Raw genomic sequence first — 18,926 nt, 5'->3', positions numbered from 1 at the left:
ACCAAAGGAAAAAAAAAGATGTAATTAAGTGACATCAAACCAGAGTGTGGTTTTATAATTAGCCTGCGAGGTATGTTTTTATCCTTTGCCTGACAGCTAACAGAACCTCATCCATTTCTGCTAATAAGCCTAAAGTGTTATTGAATAATCAACATAATTAGTTTGAAGGAATGTGAGGAAAAGGCAAACCAATTATTTATAAACACAAGAAATGACACCCCAAAAATCTATAGAGATTGTATTATATTTCCAAAAATATATGTACAGTCTATTACAAAGGTTACAAAGCAAAAAGAATTGTCTATGGAACAGGAAAAAGTCTAATTAAAGGATCTGAAAGTTCAGCTGTTGGGGAAAATACTTCTGAACAGAGAATCTTCTCAAAACTTCAAAAATCACAGAAAATAAATAATAAATCAAGATTTTTGTATCACTGTACAACCTAGAGGTAAGAAAAAAAAAGTCAAGATGGAAATCTTATCAACTGTCTTTGGTCCTAAATGAAAAAAATATGTACAACAGAAATCTTGTGGGTGATAATAATCATTCTGTGAGATAGAAAAATATAGTGCATTTTCAATGTATTCAGAGCTCTCTACTGAGTAATAGGTGTAAAAAACAATATAAATAAAATGTACAAGTTATACAGTTTAAACATCCACAAAGATCCTGTCACATCTGGGCTCTCTGACACATGGACAGTGCTGCTGTCAAGTACAAACACGCCATGTTCTGCCTGCCAATCCTGGACCATCCCTTCTTCCATGTCTGTAAAGGCTCACATTGCTTTTTTTCCGTTTTTGAAAGAGCTGCACGAGTGACTGGAAACCCCGAATGAGAGGAACAAGGAGAAACGGAGAGTAAAGAGGCGCAAGTTTGTAAAAGATGCAGATGATCCATGCACTGAATCGATTGTACCCCGGCATTAATCTCAGTTTTGGCTTAAACTGCTGCCTACCCAGCACGGGAACAACGGAAAGAATAAAAATGCAAAAAGTCAACAGCGGTTTTTCTACGCTGGGGAACAAAGGGGCCTCATCCAGGGGCCTGGTTTAAAAATGAAGAGCGTGGACGAAAGGGTTGTTGGTGAGACGAGGTGCTGCCTGTGAACTGCAGTTTTCTGCTGACCGAATGACTTTATGCCTGTGTTCAATGCAAAGGTTTGGCGCGGGTCCAACTGCTGAGCTCTGCTGTATCAATAAAAAGAGGGTGTGTGTGACATAGAGGACTGGTCAGGGCTAATTCCTGGTGTCTCCTCACAAAGATTGGCTGTTAATGAATCCATGTTAGGTGTACATAAGCATAAAACATTTATTGTGGATTGAATTTGTTGCCAAAAAATGCTGCAATCCAGATTTTCCTCTACACTGTGATTAATTTGTTTCTTTGAAAAAGCTCACAAAATGTTGCTCCGTTTTGCTTTTCTTTCAATTACTGCTGTCAGAAAGTTGGAAACTATTCACTGCCAGTAACTGCAACAGGAAATGTGAGTTATTTTTTTCTCAAGTGATGTTGTGCAAACTGGACTTCACTGGAAAACAATAATCATCACACTGCTTAAAAGGCAACTTTAAATGGTGGGTTTTGCGCTTCTTTCTAAAAAAGAAAAAAAAAAAGAGTTTCTGGGATGGTTTTAAGTTTTTAAAGCAAAACTAATTTTTAACTCTGGAGTTTTTAGCTCTTAAAGCAAACAATCACTTACTGCCTGGTGCAGTTTATAGTTTCTCATCGATTTTATTATATGGTTATGCATCAAATCAGTGCTATAACTAGAAAAAATAATAAGAGAATTGCAAGTGTTGGAATGTGCATGCTATGGTAGCTCCAGCTGCAGCAAAAGAAGCACTGTTTGGTGCTGTTGTTAACACAGGAAGGTAGAAATGGCAACATTAGCAAAACCTTCACAATTTAACGACTGCTGCTTTTTCAAATCCAAACTACAAGTGTTCTTCTCAGACATTAGCTGCTCTGATGGACAAAAGATGTTGTGTATTGCTTTATTTTATGTACGGTCTTCACGGAAAAGAATTGACTGAAAGCAAAATGATTAGGGCCTCTCAAGAGGTCTTCATGTTAAGTCCAACAATCTCCTCAAAAAGTTAATAATTCTCTACTTATGTTCCTCTGCATTGACCACAAGCTTTGGTGTTTCGATTATGTTCTTCTAAATTCTTCTTCGTAAACCTGAATCAGAGCCAAAAACAGAACCAGATTTAGTGCAGCTGGACCGTAATGTGAGCGCGTCTGCTAGGACAGCATAAATACAAACAGCAGAGGTTTTGTCATTAGAGGCTCCATGTTGGTTCAATCCAAAACCCTAACAAACCAAAAAAGATCTAATGTTTCTAAACATGTTTGTATAAAAAAAAATGAATAAAGGCAGCCTTTTCTGGTGTCAGCCCCGGTTTGATCGCTGATGTTGTTACACTTCATGCACCAAAGGCAAAACTAAACCCTCAGAAAACAATTGCAGCTCTCAAAGAGCAGATTTGTTTCTCAGCTTGCAGCAGCAGTGTAGGAAGCAACGGAAGCCTTTTTAGTGAGCCTTTACATGAAAGCCGACAAATTGTTTTTCTTATCAAAGGAAACTGCAGAAAAACATATTCAACAAGGAAACCATTTTGCTTTTTTTTTTCCTTAGGAAGTGGAGACAGATGGCAGCAAAGAGGTTGACTGGCTTTTAGCGCATCTTCTGCCAATCTCTGTTCTCCATCCAAAGTCATCTGGATGGAAAAGAGGAGAAATCTTAAGAGACACTTTAATGCATGTTCCGTCACATCCACGCCTGTGAGGGATGAGCAGCGTGGAAAAACGAGGCAGCTGTGCGGCCGCCTGCAGAGCCAGGATGGGGCGGTTTAACCGATGCAGACTCTGTCCTTTGGTCCTGCCGTTTCAAACCAGGCCCCTGAAAGGGCTCTTTGATTTCTAGGAGGTGCAAAGTGGTAGAAGATGATGTCAGGGTGGCTGATTGGCACATTTCTGAGTTTCAAAAACACCACTTTCATCTGTGCGGCCGCTCAGTTCAACATTTCCACGGCATGTTAGATTTTCATCAAATGTTTAGCATATCATAGTGGAGAAATGTGACATGATTATATCGTTTGATGACTGGGCATGGCAGTTTTCGGAGCGCTCTGCAAGCTGCTCCAGGTCAAAGAGCCGACTTCCTCTGCATTCTGGCTGCTCTCCAGAGGCTTTGTCTGAGCACAGCGTGCACAGAGTTCTACCTAGCACCTTAAAGAACGTCGGGTGAGGACCGTTTCTCCCTGGTAATTATTGCTCATATGTGTCTATCTCCTCTATACTGACTGTCATTCCTGGCGTAAACTGAGTCTGTGGACACCAGATCAAGTGTCATGTCAGAAGACATCACGCTACAAGATCAAAGAAAAACACTTAAACTCAACCGCAGAAAGCATCACCACTGAAGTACCTAAAATACTGTCGATACTAAATCTAAACATTTTTTTAAGGCAGTATTAAATCTACTCCATTCTGAGATCCACCCTCAAACAATATTTGCAGATAAACCAAGCAAACTGTGTGCAACATCGACGGCAAAAGAAAACGCAGCAGCTGCAGTTTCAGAATACAATCTTTCAACTGTGCTGACACATTCAAATCAATCACCAAAGTAAGCCAACACTGAAACAAAGGATACTGCTACGCCGACAAACGTCTGGTCATTAGAAGAGCAATTTGCTTCCTGCTTTCTCCTCTGTGTTGCACTTACATGCAGCCTCCTTGATGAAACCTTTAAAATCATGTCAAACTCTCCAGGTGGTGAGTTTCAAACAAGTGTGAGAGCTTGTAAAAAATAGACAGAGCTGCAAAAGCACAAACAGCTTCTTGACATCTGCACCCACTCTGCTTGGACTGGAGTTACCCTGTTGTCACAATCATAAAAAACCCAACAACAAAAAAAAAAACCCAACTTTGTGGCAGATGCTAAAAAGATAAAGAAATTACATAAACGTTTCAAGAAAAACCACCACAAATAGATGAGTTCTTTCAAAGAAAATTCATAGCTGTGATGTACACTAAAATCATTGTTAAATTAAAGAAACGCAAACGTCTAACTCTTCTCAAGGCGTCCGTTGATATGTAGTCAAGTTCATAAGCGCTTCTACAAAGAAAAAAAAGAAACAAATCTTGTCCAGGAAGTTTTTGTTGCTGCTTCGTGCCCTTTTTCCCTCTTTAGTGCCCTTTGAAGAGACGGACCTCCATCCCTCGCTGAGGAACAAAGAAGTGATTTCACTCTGGACGCAGCAGGAGGAGTCAAACATGACAGATGTCCGTTCACTTTGACTGTCATCCCGGTTTCTTCTCCGGCGCTGCTCCAGAGAAGTTCTGTCTTGGTTTTTTTCGTCCTGACGGTGGCGGACCGTCGCGGATCATCACACCTGCACGCCCGTTCCGTGGAGATGCAGCATCTGGGCTCTCATAGTCTGTATGCTGCTCATGATCTTCTTCTGATGGCCCACAAGCGTGATCCCCAAACTCATTACATCCCTGGAAACCAGCACAGCATTGGTTAATACATGGTTTTAGAGAACTTCACACACACATTTTAACAGCAATTTTTCAAATTCCCTTCTCTGAAGTAGATGACGTTTCTTTAGAAATGAATATGATTCGTAGGGATGTATGGGCTGCATTCAGTAAAAAGCCTTGAATATAAACAAAATGTAGTTTTGTTGTGCAGACAAAAAGGCTCATCCAGAGGCACATCAGTTTTCAGTTAACCCCTTGTGCTATCTTAGGTGCCCCCACCCCTCACATTGATGTGTTCTCCCTACCATGACAAAGGTGGATAAAGGTGGAAAGATTTCATGGAATCCATGGACACCAGTGAAGATCACAAATCATTGAAGAAAATAGGTTCAGAGCACTGTCTAGTGGGTCTAGATGACCCAACTCCCAATGGTAAAGTGCCTAGGATAGCACAAGGATTAAAAACAATGACCCCAGCCTGACTGTATTCTTAGTAACAGGAACTTCAGAGAGAATGATGGACGAGGCAATGCAGCCAATTTGCCTTTGTCTGTGGCAGCAGTACTATCATGTGGGCCACTAATGATAGACATTGAGAAGAATCGATCATTAAAAATGATTACTGTTTTAATCAGAAACTAAAACGTAGGGCTAATACTACCTTTTGAAGTCCCATCACAGTGTGTGGCATCATCTAATACCTGTAATTGGAGGCCAAACCCAAAATGCAAGTGGCCCAAAAGTTAGGGCTAAACATTAATAATGGTTGTTTGTTTCAGATTTAATTTATTTAGAAGCACAACTGTCTAATTCTGTGTATGAGCCTGATTTACTGACAGCAACTATGGCGACAGCTGATTGTTAAGAAAATAAAAAAAATAAAAACCATACACCCTTTGATTTGGAGTCATGGTTATGCTCCAATAATTGTGGTAAAGTTAACGATTGGGCGACTAACAAAAGAGTTTTAGGGAGTAAAAATCTGCCATACTACAGTACAAAACAAGTAACAGTAAAAGACTAAACACTAAATGCTGGTTGGATTTATGTTAAAAGTTGGTAAAGGGCGGTATTTGAATGTAGAAAGCTGATGCATCTAACTCATGAATACACACGTCATTTCACGGCCATTGACTGAGCTTCTGCAAGGAGCAATAGTTACAAAAATATTCATGCACGTCGCAACTGGGGTGAAATGTTGCAACTAAATTTTAGTGTATTTTTATTCTCCAACACGCTACCAAAACTCAAGAAATTTTTCTACAGATTATGCAGGGGTGTCCCGTTCCAGTGCTGGAGGGTCAGTGTCCAGCTTCTTTTACATCTACCTCTGCCCTTTCTGTTTGACATTGGTGGAACTCACCCGATGTACATCATATCATAAAGCAGGGGGTAGAGCGGTAATCTCTGAAAAACACCAGCCCTCCATGACTGGAACTGGACTCCCCAGATTCAGAGGAACTCAAACACCATTGCTCAGAGAGTTATCCACTGATGTTTGCCCCGCCAGAGGCTTTCATATCCACTTACTCGATTGACATCCTGGCCACAGACTCTAAGGAGCTGTAGCCAGCTGCTGTGAAGTTGTCCCTGTATCGCTCCATCTTGATGGCTTCCAGCCACTCTCCCACCGAGCGGAAAGCAGCAAAGTCTGGTGTGCTCTGATCTAACAGTGGGCTAATTGGTCTGCAGGATGAGCAAAGAAAGGCGTTTATGTCTCACGCAAAAAGAAGGAAGAGTTCCACTTAAAGACTTTAGCATGCAAAAGACAAAACAAGACATCCCACAGAGCTGTAAACTGAGAGGAAACATCAAAAACATGCCAGTTGGATGCTGCACCCTGCCAGAACCTCAAACAGATCATCAGTCTTCTGAAGTGGAAAAAAAAAATTACTGTAAGAATATCCTTTACTCTAGAGTTTGCATTTTCACTTTAGCCGTTTTCAACAGCTAAAAGGATAGTGTCCCTCCATCCAAAGTATGTTCAGACTGCAAATAGAAGTCGGCTGACAAATGTCAGAGGGAGGGCTGGCGGTCCCTCTGCACTCTAAAGCAGTAGGAACTCATTATAGAGATTGATTTAAAAGCCCTGTTATTGTCCATAAAGCCATACAGCGGCTGCTATGGGGAATCAATTCTCCAGGAATTATCTCTCATCTTTAAACTAGAGCTGCTAAATCATCCACTGGACACTTTTGATCATCTACTAATGCACTAAAATATCAGTAAAAACGTTTAAGTGTTTAAGGCACCCTTCTTTAATGATTCATGTCCTTACCTTGTACAAGTTCCCACCGGGGTTTTCAAGGTGTTGGGGTTACGGATCATCTTATCGAGGATCCCGACTATCTGATCGAATTTGGGGCGCTCTGCTCTGTCTTTCTGCCAGCAGTCCAGCATTAGTTGATGTAAACCTGGGGGGCAGTCCATGGGGGCTGGAAGACGGTACCCTTCTTCTATCGCCTTTATGACCTGAACAGCAGATGCAGACATTTTTGTAAGAACTTGACAAACGTAAACACTCCAGAAGTTATTTCAAACTGGAAGCCAAACTCTAATTTTGAAATTAGCTGCTGCAGTGCAGGGGTAGAGTGGTCGACCTTTGGTTTGAGGGTCGCAAAGTTGGTTCCCGCCTTGCCCTACCATGTGTTGAAGTGTTTTTGGGCAAGAAACTGAACCCCATTTTGCTCTTGGTGGTTATATGTTGGCACCAGTGTTTGGCGGCGGAGCTGTCACCAGTGTGTCTGTGTATGGTAGAATAGGACTCTAAAGCACTTTGGGCCTTAAAGTAATATAAAGGAAGCACTAAATAAGTATATGGGGATTTACCATTTGAAGTCTTAGCCTGATTGAATGGCTAAGTGGTGTAGTGTCCCTTGGGATACCCAGTTCCTGCTCACTCAATCTTCTCTATCAAAATTTGGGATTGTGGGGTTGAACCGCCAACTGCAGCTCACTGCTCCCTCAAAAATCTCCCAAAAGCTAAATTTATTAAAGCTAAAACAGCGGAAAAAAACAGCAACAACGCTGTGCTGGTCTACTCCTCAACCTTCTACAAAAATAGGATAAAGATTGGAAGGAAAAGAAAATAACTGGGTCTTATCTGAACATTTTGTTAATTTAAAGATTCTTTAGGACCAAGCAAAATCTAATATCTGAATTAATATGTGTGGCAACCTTTAGTTGTGGAACACAAACTATGTTTTACAATGCTAATTTTTAAACCAATTTAAATTTTTTGCAACTCACTTTTCCACAATGTTGGAAGATGTTGAAGACTTTGAGGTACATATTTTTTGTTCTATTACTAGCAAACGTTGTATTTTATTTTGATGAACATGTATTCAGCTCAAATCCATCAAACAAGTCTGCTTCTCAACTCCTTTTACTGGGGTGAGATGGGAACGCATTTGAAGTTTGCGTGGACACCTTTAGCGGTCATTTTGTTGATGGTTGGTGCAGTTTACTGTGGAAAGCTTTTTTATTTTATTTCTTTGTCGTCCTAAGCAAAAGGGTGCTTTTATATACGCGTGTTAAATAAAAGAGCCTTTGAACTTAATCTATTGCCTCTCTGCATCAGGCATTCACTTCAGGAATAGAGTTCATGAATAGTCAGAGCTGAGAAACAAACAATAGGTGCAACAAGCACTTCAGAATGAGCTCCTAGATGTCCTCCCTGTATTGCGTGTATAGAAGGCCGTGTACATTTCTGCATTTATTCATCAGTTTTCCCCATCAGAACTGTTCAGAGACAGAGTGGAGGGAAAAGGTGTCAACAGGATGGGAATGTTAGGCCAAAAATGCAATCGGTGCGTCTACTGTCTCCTCGCAGGATGTTTGCTGTCGCCCTGACAGAAGACAGAAAATTCTGACATTGATGTCTGTCAAATACCAGCCCCATCTTGTTTAGCATTTCCAACATCAAATTGGTCAATCAGCAAGCTTGTGCTGCGCAGCGCCGCAGAATCTTAATCATGTTTAGCTGTGATGCTGCGGGTGCTAAACACCGCAAGCATGCAGGAGAGGCCAAGGAAAACTCACTACGGCTCCACCATCAATCAAAATGTGTCAAGTGTCCGAGAATAGGGAACGGCTTCAAGTGGTCTGGCGCAGTTGGACTCTCTCGGCGGGAGTTGGCAGGAAATCAGGTAGCAGCACTCAGGGAGCTGCGGCTGAGTCAATCATTATGGCAACGTGTGACTTTTCTAAATGATGTGTTGGAGTTAAAAAAGAAAAATGCATTCAATGTGGATTGAAAGTGATGCAATCTAAGAGCTTGGAGCTCACAGTTTTCCTGATGGAAAAAACATCAGGACAGAAAAAGAGTTTAGGCATCATGTTTACATGAGCTGCATCGTTTTGAGTCGCTTTATGTGCAAACAGACTTTAAACAGTTTCTGACTCTGACGTGTTTTTAACTATCTTAAGTTGTTTCTTCAAACTGTCTTATGAGTTTATTTATTTAGATCTTATAACTGCAACGCCAAAACTAAAACAGATTTTTCTCTTTTGAAGTTTGACTTTTTTGGTTTTAGATTTACTGCTTTACAGCAAAATAAGTTTCCTGACCTAACACCTTTATGTTTAAATAGAAGAAAGATAACGACTTTTCTGTTCTTGAGAAGACATTTAAAAACTCGAAAGGACCAATAAATGTAAAGAACTGGGACATTTACTCTGAATGAAGTTGTGTTAAGACTTCTGTTATCATTTTCTGAAAGAAAAGTAATAATTGGCTGCACGGTGGCATGGTGGTTAGCGCTTTAGCCTAACAAGGTTCAAGTCCCACCTAGGGGACCCAAACAGAACACTATTGGGGAATTTTTCTGTGTGTAGTTACCATGTTCTCCCCCTTCATGCGTGGGTTTTCTCCGGGAACTCCGGTTTCCTCCCACCGTCCATGCTCCATAGGTTCATTGGTTACTCTAAATTGTCCCTAGGTGTGCATGTGAGTGTGCATGGGTGTGTGATTGTGGCCCCGTGACAGACTGGCTCCTGTCCAGGATGTCCCCTGCCTTCACCCACGATTGGCTGGGATAGGCTCCGGGAGCCCCATAGGGGCCAAAACGGGTTAAGAAAAAGAATGAAAACAAGAATAATCTGTTTGGTATTTCTTAATATCTGTCAGTTTCAACCATAATTTAAACCAATCAAACCTTTTTTTTCAGAATGAATAAAAATGTTATCCATGTTTGGAAGCTGTAAAATACGCTAAATGGCCGTGAAGAACGAGAGGCTAGTTTACTGGGCTTCACTGTGAAAGTTTTGTTTTTCTATTTTGATACACGACTGCAAACCCTACCAACTTATTTTTAAAATCTAAATCTTGTTAGCCTTTTCACTGCAGAAAATAAACAGACCTAGATTTCTCAAGAACCAAGGAAACGGATTAACGGAGTCAATAAAGACAAAACAGACTAAATGAAAAAAGTAGCTAACAAAGAGCAAAACATAAGATCCATAGGAAAAGAGAATTTGGATATAGTGGTTCTCTACCAAAACAGGTTTGAACTTTGAGAGATTAAATAAGAGAGAAAAGTGTGAAAAAGTTCCCGTCTAAGAAAAGTGAATAGTGTGTAGTGAGGAGTTGTACAGCCTTAAAACATCCATAATTATTCTAAATAATTAACCCACGATTTTGTCTATCGTGGGTTATTTTTAGAACGTAACTCCCATGATAAAGAAGGAAAAACTGTACAAGAACGGAGGGGAAGGAAAAAGTGTCAACAGGATGAGAATCTGTCTACCGTGTCCTCAGGATGTTTGCTGTTGTTCTGACAGAAAACATCCTGCTAACTGCTAAAGTGTTAACTATAAACAGGATCTAGAAACAACCAAATCTCAACTGAAGAAGCCATTCAGACTAAAGCTAATTTATGGATTTATCGAGTCTACACAGAGACACTGACGCTATTGTAATCCTCATTGCAATAATATCAACTGAAGGAGGGTAGCGCTAGTTGGTTGTTTAGTTGAAGCTAGCTTCTGCAGCATGTTAGCATAATAAAGTCTCTTGTTTGAGCGTGTTCTCTCACATCACTCTCCTTTGCCTGAAAACTACAAGCCAGTGTTTACCACTGACCTATTTGAAGATTTGAAATCCAGTCTCAACAGTACAAGATAGCTAAGGTTTTCTCTCGCTATCTAGTCTGATAAGCTCGTTTGGAAGCATCACTGTGTTTCTCTGGTGTGGAAAATCCAAAACACTTTATGATCGTCAGTAAAGTGAAGGTGAGGAAAAAAAACAAAACTGGGCAATTTGAAAATGGAAACTGAAACAAAGAAAAATAACTGGATCTGAGTTGCATGAAATATAATTACACAAAGCCACACCATCCTATGACCTACATCATCTTCTAGATATAAAACCATTGACTGTTTTTGCAGGGATCTGTTATGTCATTTGTCTGATTAGGGTGGAGCTGGTGGCTGACTCCTCCCCCCCACAGCAGCAGTACTGATAAAATGCAGCTGTACTATCCCGTGTTTGGCGTTTTGAAGATTCTACACACATTTTAGAGATATTTAAAGGGAAAATGATTTTAAAAAAAAGATGATCCCACATCTTCAAACTCCAGGTCTTTTAAGTCAACAGCAAGTCAATATATTATCAAAATCCAATCCAATCAATTGATATTGTTGCATGGTTTTTCCCAATTTTATCACTATTATTAATACGTTCATCTTTATGCCCTCAGGACTCCATTTTAATGCTCGTCCCACTTCAGGCTCCTTTCTCCTTCAAATGATCAGAATACATGATTATAGTCAGACTTCTTGAACTAATTAAGCCCAAGGTTAGCGTCCCCGCCGGGCCGCTCTCACAAGGGTCTTGTTCGGGAGTTTTGTCAGTGATTCTCTGCGTTTTAGTGGGAGGGTTTCATTATGCATAATTAAAACTGAATCTGGGGAAAATGCTGAGCTCTCCTGCTCTTGCTCTGCTTCAGATTATTTGAAGATAAAAAAAGACAGTTGGGCTTCCAGCTGAATGTCGTCTGTAGGGAACAGAACTGCTGCTTTGGTTTACTGTTGTACTACAAATTAAGGCTTAATGCTATCACATTGTTATTTTTACACCCACTATTATTAATCCAGTTGTAATGAAGGCCCTGTTTTTTTATTTTGGCTTTGTAAACAAACTCAGCCACAACTGCTCTTATGGATGGATATAGACTGTGGGCAAAATATGGTCAAACCTGTATAGGGAACGACAGTGGCCCGCATAAATATCCAGGTCGTAGACCACTTGGTGAGCCTGTAGAGTGAAAATTTTCATGCACACTTTCTTTCTACGGGCGTGCTGCAGGAGACAGCTCGTTTCCAGGCACGTATCAAGTGCACACCTTCTGCATACAGCATTCATGCAGGGTCAGTAAAGGGCCAGTACAGCAGCTTAGTGACGACTAGAGTGTGGCACTAGGACACCGTACGACAGCATCACCAGTACGTCATCAGTGAGTGTATCTTCCGTTCTCCTTACAAATACTTCACCCTGCACTTACAACTCACTAGACAATGGTACGTTCCATTTTCATGACATTCCTTGAGGTGACTGCAAGACACACCTGCCCCCCCTTAAGATGCAGCTGCTATGACTCTCTACCAAAAACCCCAAACCCTACAGAATCCCCTCTGTAAGGGTGCATGTGACTAAGGCTTTACATATCCATTTTTTTTACATTTCAACAATTAGGTTATCAGAGTGTGTACGTTTTACTGTAGAATAGTCTTTACTTTACTCCAGATGACAAAACTATAGCTTTCAAAATACTCAATCCATTTATTTTCAATGTAGAAGTTTAAGATCTGATTGGAGTCCATTTGGTTTACAGTGTGATTGAACTTTGCTTTATTTATCATATTACTAGTAAAAAATGAATTACATTTTGATTATAAAAACAGTTTTGATTAACTCACTAATATAAACTGAACAACACTGAACTTTTCAACCAGAAAATCATTGTTTGTTTTTCTACGCTGTAATTTTTTTTCAATTTACATAAATAATGAATTTGATTTCATTTTACATAAAAATCAATTCAATACAGATTTCTCGATTATTATTATTTTTAAACTTATCCCTGATACAATGATATGGTAGTAGTTATAGACAAGTGTCATGATATTAGCATATCCTGCTAAGCAAACAGTGACTTACGTCCTGATTGGACATGTCCCAATAGGGCCTTTCTCCATAGGACATAACCTCCCACATGACAATGCCGTAACTCCACACGTCACTTGCGGAGGTGAATTTCCGGTACTGGATGGCTTCTGGCGCAGTCCACCGGACAGGAATTTTGCCACCCTGTGCAGAAAAATGACATTTCAATCCATTTATTTATTTACACAGTGCCAATAAATAGCTAAGAGTGTCTGAAGTCTACACAAAGAAAAAGAAACATCGAACTGAGCCCAAAAAAAGACAAAAAAAAATATGATGGTTATAATTGTTATTTCAAATGCTGTTGGGCAGTCAAAAGCCCTGCATCAAAACACATTTCCTCCCATTTTAGCATTAATAACTGCAGAGCTGGCTGATTATTTTAAGTGACTCAGGGCACCCATAGTCATTTCCTGGGAAGGAAAAGCCAGTTAAATTCTTAATTGCCAATTAATTTGTCAATTGATGATTGTATGAAACATGTTGGTCATTCAGGGTAAATCACATAGTAGGGTTTCTAGACCCTCAGACAGCTTTTTGGTTTCAGCAGAATGCTATTTTGGTAGCTTTCTGTTTGCACCTTTCCATTAAAATAGTGGGGATGTTAAATTCTTTCAAGACCTAAATGGTATTTTTGCTGTTTTTTTAACATGTTCTTGTAGCTTTTTTCTAATGATGTATATACAGTAAAGAAAATTAAGATTATAATTGCATTTCTGAGTATTTCTTCATTTTAATCGTCGTGAATCAGGAGCAGACAAAAAAAATGCCATTAGAAAAAGCTTGTGGTTGTGTTATTAAAAATATGCCAAGTGGGCCACAAGCTCCCTGCTCTGCTCAATTCTGATGCATCCACTTGTAGACAAATAGATCCATCTTTGCTTTCTTCGTCTGAGCTGGAATCTGGATCTAAACAGTACGGCTGGATAGCTTCGATATTGCTCGCCATTTTTGTTGTACTGCTAATGTTAGTTTGGGGTTGTGAGGGTCTGTAAGCTAGCGGGAGTATAAACTGATGGATGACAGGAAATGAGGGCAGGCACCGCCTACAACTAAGAGGTGAATTTTTAATAAACTCCTGCTGCTCTGCAGAAAATATCTCCTAGAAAACACTTTTTTAATTTAGATTTATTTTGGCGCAAAACAGCAAAATCCTAAATAAAAGACCACTGGGAAGGTTTTTAAAATAACTCAAAAGATTCTCAAAGTGGGTGTTTAAATCTAATACAAAAAGCTCATCTAAAAATGATCTTTTTACATTGAATAAGAGAATTATTATTTGAGGCTCACTATGGCTTTCAAGCATTAAAATAAACTGTGAAGCAGTTTCTACAAAGCGAGAAGCAGTTACTGAGATCTGGAACATTGACGTCTTTCACTTTTACCTTTGACATAAATTGATTTAAAAAATATTACAACTGGAAAATCTTAAATATTTTCTAAAGCTATAGAATTCATAGCTTTTTAATTTGTAAGACTTGAAATAATTAAATATTTAGCCAACCAGGCATCTTTTTTCCTTCACTTTTTTCAGATAAACTACAAGCACTAGGTTTTGTGTTCACTGCACTTCACACATTTTTCCAAAATAAGTGTATCTTTTCTAATATAATATAGGTCATTCATTTTTATATAATGTTCAATTAACTGATTTGTCAACTAGACAAATGCAGTTTGTGCAGTTTAATATCTCTGAAGGCACAGCGTGTAAGAATAATGATAAAGACATGAATGACTTTCTTAAGAGAGAAAAGATGTGAAAATGTGAAGATCTGCACTTGAAAATGTGATTTCTTTTCAGGTGAAAGCCAAATAATGCAAAGCTGTGAGCATGTAATAAATGTTTTCACATTTAACTGCAGAGTTAAACTGCTTTGCAGTGACTGTTTTTTGTCTGTATGACACGTCAGAAGTGCTGCGGTCTTCTCTGCTGTTTCTGCTCCATTTTCCTGCAGCAGCAGCAGCAGCTCAGGAAGACAATCTAGACACGACTCTTTAATTGACTTACGGTTGTTGTGTAGACGGCCTCGGGATCGTCCTCGATCACCCTTGACAGGCCGAAGTCCGACACTTTACATACAAGATTGCTGTTGACAAGGATGTTCCGTGCAGCCAGATCTCGATGGACGTAGCCCATATCTGCGAGATATCTCATTCCTGCCGCAATGCCCCGCAGCATCCCCACCAACTGGATGACTGTGAACTGACCATCGTGCTTCTGTTGGGAACACAGGCAGGTCAGCCATCTTCACTGACCGTAGGGGAAATGTAGGTCGCAGCACTGCAGCAGCTCCAGTACAAGATTTATGAGATTTATGCGGCGCCTCGATCCCACCGCAGACTCCCGGCTCTCTGGGACGCTCCAGCACAGAAAACTTACAGGAGATGCTGCTTTGAGTTTGTGCACTTCCAGGTGATACTCACTCTGAGGAAAGCATCTAATGAGCCGTTTTCCATGTACTCGATGACAATCATGACCGGCTTTCCTGAGGATGATAAAAGGATGAGCAAAAAATGAGATGATTAATTCAATACAGATATTTTATTTGCCTTCAAAATACTCCAGAACACAATAGCAGCGCCAAAATGAAGTTATTTTTAGCTGCGTGTTTCATTGGCTTTTAATCAAAAGTTACCATCTGCTCCTTTTTATTAAGGTGTCTAAATGGGGAAATGTAAAACAGGGGCTGCAGCTAATTGAATCAGATCCAGCATCAGTCTAACAGTGCCACCTCCACCACCCATCTCACTGTGGCCCTTCAGGTGTTCATGTCTGCTTCACCTCGCGTCACGACTCCTTCCAGGTGGACGACATTAGGATGGTCAAACTGTCCCATGATGCTAGCCTCGCACAGGAAGTCGCGCCTCTGCTTCTCCGTGTAGCCCACTTTCAGGGTCTTGATGGCGACCGAAACCTCCCGCTTTCCGGGCAGCTTCAGCCGACCGCTGCACACCTCCCCGAACTCTCCTGTGGGGGTTTTCACACCGCACATGAATAAAGGGCCCTCAGGTAAAACCACCAAAAATCATAAAACACCTGCAATGACAAATTCCTCCCTGCACTTTGAGACAATGCAGCTGTGCAGAGCAGCAGTACAAACTGGAGTGCAACATCTTGTTACACTCAGGGGAGCGGAGCCGGGACTTATAATAAGACACGCTGGAGATGCATAGATACTGTCATTGACCGCCTCTGTAAAACTCATGTTGCAGCAGTTTTCCAGCTCTGTGTGTCTTTTTGACTGCCTCCACCAGCACACATTAATTGCAATGAACCTTTTCCCCTCTATGCGATTGCTTTATCAATATAAGATGCATAAAGCTGTGTCCCCATTTCAAGGTGCAAATATTTAGCTGTCAGCATGATGTATGAGAGCCTGCACAAACTGAAAGGAAAGGAGCCAAGCATCCCGGGACAGGCTCACCTGCTCCAATGACGCGCTCGATTTTGATGCAGGAGGCGTCCAACTCTTTGGCAAATTGATGGACAGCCCTGTTCGGGTCCTCGTAGGTTTCAGGGTCAATGTAGGTTTTGGTGCCTGGAAATTTAACTGTAGAAAGGTAAGAGGATTACTGTAATGATTAAACATGCACGCTGTGCACAAGCAGGCATCTGACAGCAAACCATTTCTGAGAGCAGCACAGTTCAGACAGAGCTGACCAGTCAGCAGCCTGTGTCAAAGAGCTGTTTCACTTAAGAAAAGTCTGTACAATAGTGGAAGCAAAGGTTTGAGGAACCCGTGTTTGGTGCTGTTTATACATTCAGCCTCTTTGGAACTGAGAGGACCTTCCTGATATAGATCACCCTCAACTGCTAAACTCAGAAACCATCTGCTGGAGTTTCTGCTGTTTGCGGCCTCTAGGAAACTTTCACAAGGCTTTCACTCTGACTTTAGAGTAACTTTGAATGATTTCTACTTAAAGGCTCAGCTTGCTTCTGCTTAACTTTACGTGACGGCCGTTGTAGACATTAGCCACGTTTACATGGGCAAAAGTAATCGGACAGAACGCCTGATCGGAAAGAAAATGTGTCATGTAAACGCGCCATTCAGAATACTTTGCCCCGGTCAGACTCGTTCGGATCAAAATTTCTTTCCGATCGAGATAGCTGGGTTTTACCGATCGTTTATCCGATCGTGGAGCATGTAAACGGTCATTCCGATCGTGTGTCACTATTGCTCTGGTTTACGTCACACATAGACGGTGTTTCGCTGAGAGAAAGCTTTGGAGCGCATACGGGACCGTGAAAAGCGCCGCTCCGCTCTCGCCCCGCTGGCTCTCCCCTCTCTTTCACCCCTCACGAGGGAGATGCGGGGAAGCAGCGCTTCGTGCCCCCCGACGCTCACTCGGTCCACTGGCACCCGAGTGAGCAGAGGAGCTGGATTAATACCTTCGTGTCTGAGGGGAGGAGGATGCTTGTTCGGTGAGCGTTTTTGTTTTGTTTTGTTATGTGTGGGAGAATTCAGACTGTGGGCCGTCCCGCCGCTCTGGGTTAGCGGCTGCAGGACTCAGGAGAGCCGCCAGCTCACGCAGCGAGTTTGGGAAGCAGAAATAAATGTCGCTCAGTTCTTAGAAACTGTTCAAACAATCACGTGGATTTGTGTTTACAGTTGTGTCCCGACAAAATAAAGACTGATGTTACTCCCAGACATTTACGTGCAGCCAGGATGCAGATTGCAGCGTTTTATGGTCCTGGATTTTGTGTCCATCAGGCTGTTAGCCCGTGTTTATAGCCTGTCCTAACCCTTCTTCCAGCACTGATCACACGGATTAAATAAAACGATGAGCGAACAGGCGCTTCATACTATTCATAACATTAATAAAAGCACGTTTGGAAGATCGTCTCGTATGTTACTGAGCTGCTGCATAAAATAAATGTCTGTGGCAGCTGTTTGTTTAGAACGGGACCTATTTCCTCATCCAGGAGTTTTCAACACTACTGCGCATGCCCAAATGATTCATTCCGACCGAAAGTGTGAGCCATGGGAACGTTTGTTCTAATCGGAAAAAAGTTCTCTGATCCAATGTGCACGGGTGAATTTTATTATTTATTATTGATCCGATCAAGATATTCTGCCCATGTAACCGCGGCAATTGTCATCCAACCTCCTCTGTGCCGTGTCTTCTGTACAGAATGCGTTCAGTTGCAGAAAACCTGGGTTTGCTTCCCAGGGGGTGCAATGAGCCAAAAAAAAAACCAGCATGGGTCCCTAGACAAGACCCTTCGGGCTACTCCCTACTGTGCCTGAAAACACAGGGTTGCATCAGGAAGGGCATCCGGCGTAAAAACTCTGCCAAACCACCTGTGTGAATCAGTGGAAGCTGATTTGATTTGCTATGACAACCCTGACGGGATGTGCTGCAAGGTGAACAAGGACGTCTTTGTTTTCATTCTATAATCCTGGACTTCATTGTATTTTTGGGTCTAAACTGAGTTTAAACAAGAAAGAAAAGTAATGTCTGTCTGAGAAAAGTTTATTAGCCTTAAAACATTCTAATTTGTGGATTTCACCTATAGCGGATTATTTTTTAGAACATAACCACAACAATAAAGGGGGGGAAACTCTAGACCAATAACAGACCCGTCTAAACAGTCTCACTAACGGTTTTACGTATAAATGTGACACAATTTCAACAACTGAAGCAGTTGAAAGTTAAGTTTTCCAGGAAAAGAAAATCCAGGAAAAAAAACTTATCCAGGCAGACAAAGCTATTCTGGAAACTGTTGTATATGCAAAGAACAATATTAAAATATTTTCTGGTAACACTTATGGAAAAGAAAAAGTAGTTCTAGTGCAAATACAGACTATGCTGCAGGTAGGTTTTTCTAGTTGAGTAAATGGTAGGAAATAAATGTAACTTATTACCTTCTTTTATTGGACTCAGACATTTAAGTGAAAATTGTGTTAAGGGAAAGGTGTGTTGTTTTTTGGCAAAGTTTCCAATCATTTTCTTTTTTCTAAATTGTAATTCCTTCAAACTTTGTTTTCTTTATGGAGTTGCAATTCCTCAAGAGCTATATCTTTATTTGTGGCCTGCATTATCATCTGCCTGCTCTTGTTAATCACTAAATTCACACCTCCTTTGTTTTTTCTACATTTTCGTTTCCTTCATATTTTCAGCTAGAAGTAATCATTTCTAGAAAACCGTCTGTGGCAAGATGCTGATTATTTCATCGAAACACTTAGGATTTCATGCAAGAAAATGAATCCAACAATATTGTGCTGCACATGAAAATGATTCACAATGTATAATGAAAGTAAAGGCC

General features: G+C 40.8%; 1 protein-coding gene across 4 annotated transcripts in view; it reads right to left on the bottom strand.

Annotated features, from left to right (window-relative positions):
* Positions 1-223: 223 nt before the first annotated feature.
* The window catches only part of epha7 (eph receptor A7), a 99,237-nt gene continuing 80,534 nt past the window's right edge, over positions 224-18,926 (bottom strand). For 2 of the 4 annotated variants that reach the window (XM_023952731.2, XM_023952729.2), the window contains exons 10-17: positions 16,084-16,209; positions 15,441-15,626; positions 15,083-15,144; positions 14,667-14,876; positions 12,653-12,802; positions 6,773-6,966; positions 6,025-6,180; positions 224-4,512 (exon numbers count right to left, since the gene is read on the bottom strand). In XM_023952731.2, coding sequence (XP_023808499.1) covers positions 4,398-4,512; positions 6,025-6,180; positions 6,773-6,966; positions 12,653-12,802; positions 14,667-14,876; positions 15,083-15,144; positions 15,441-15,626; positions 16,084-16,209 — 1,199 coding nt within the window. In that variant the 3' untranslated portion in view covers positions 224-4,397. The remainder of the gene's footprint in view (positions 4,513-6,024; positions 6,181-6,772; positions 6,967-12,652; positions 12,803-14,666; positions 14,877-15,082; positions 15,145-15,440; positions 15,627-16,083; positions 16,210-18,926) is intronic. The other 2 variants (XM_023952730.2, XM_023952732.2) reach the window with 1 other exon arrangement.

The sequence above is a fragment of the Oryzias latipes genome, chromosome 24 (assembly GCF_053564925.1).
Source record: "Oryzias latipes strain Hd-rR chromosome 24, Olatipes_Hd-rR_3.1".
Classification (NCBI taxonomy): domain Eukaryota; kingdom Metazoa; phylum Chordata; class Actinopteri; order Beloniformes; family Adrianichthyidae; genus Oryzias; species Oryzias latipes.
The sequence above is the reverse complement of the archived record's forward strand: the minus strand, read 5'-3'. Positions and strand labels throughout refer to the sequence as shown.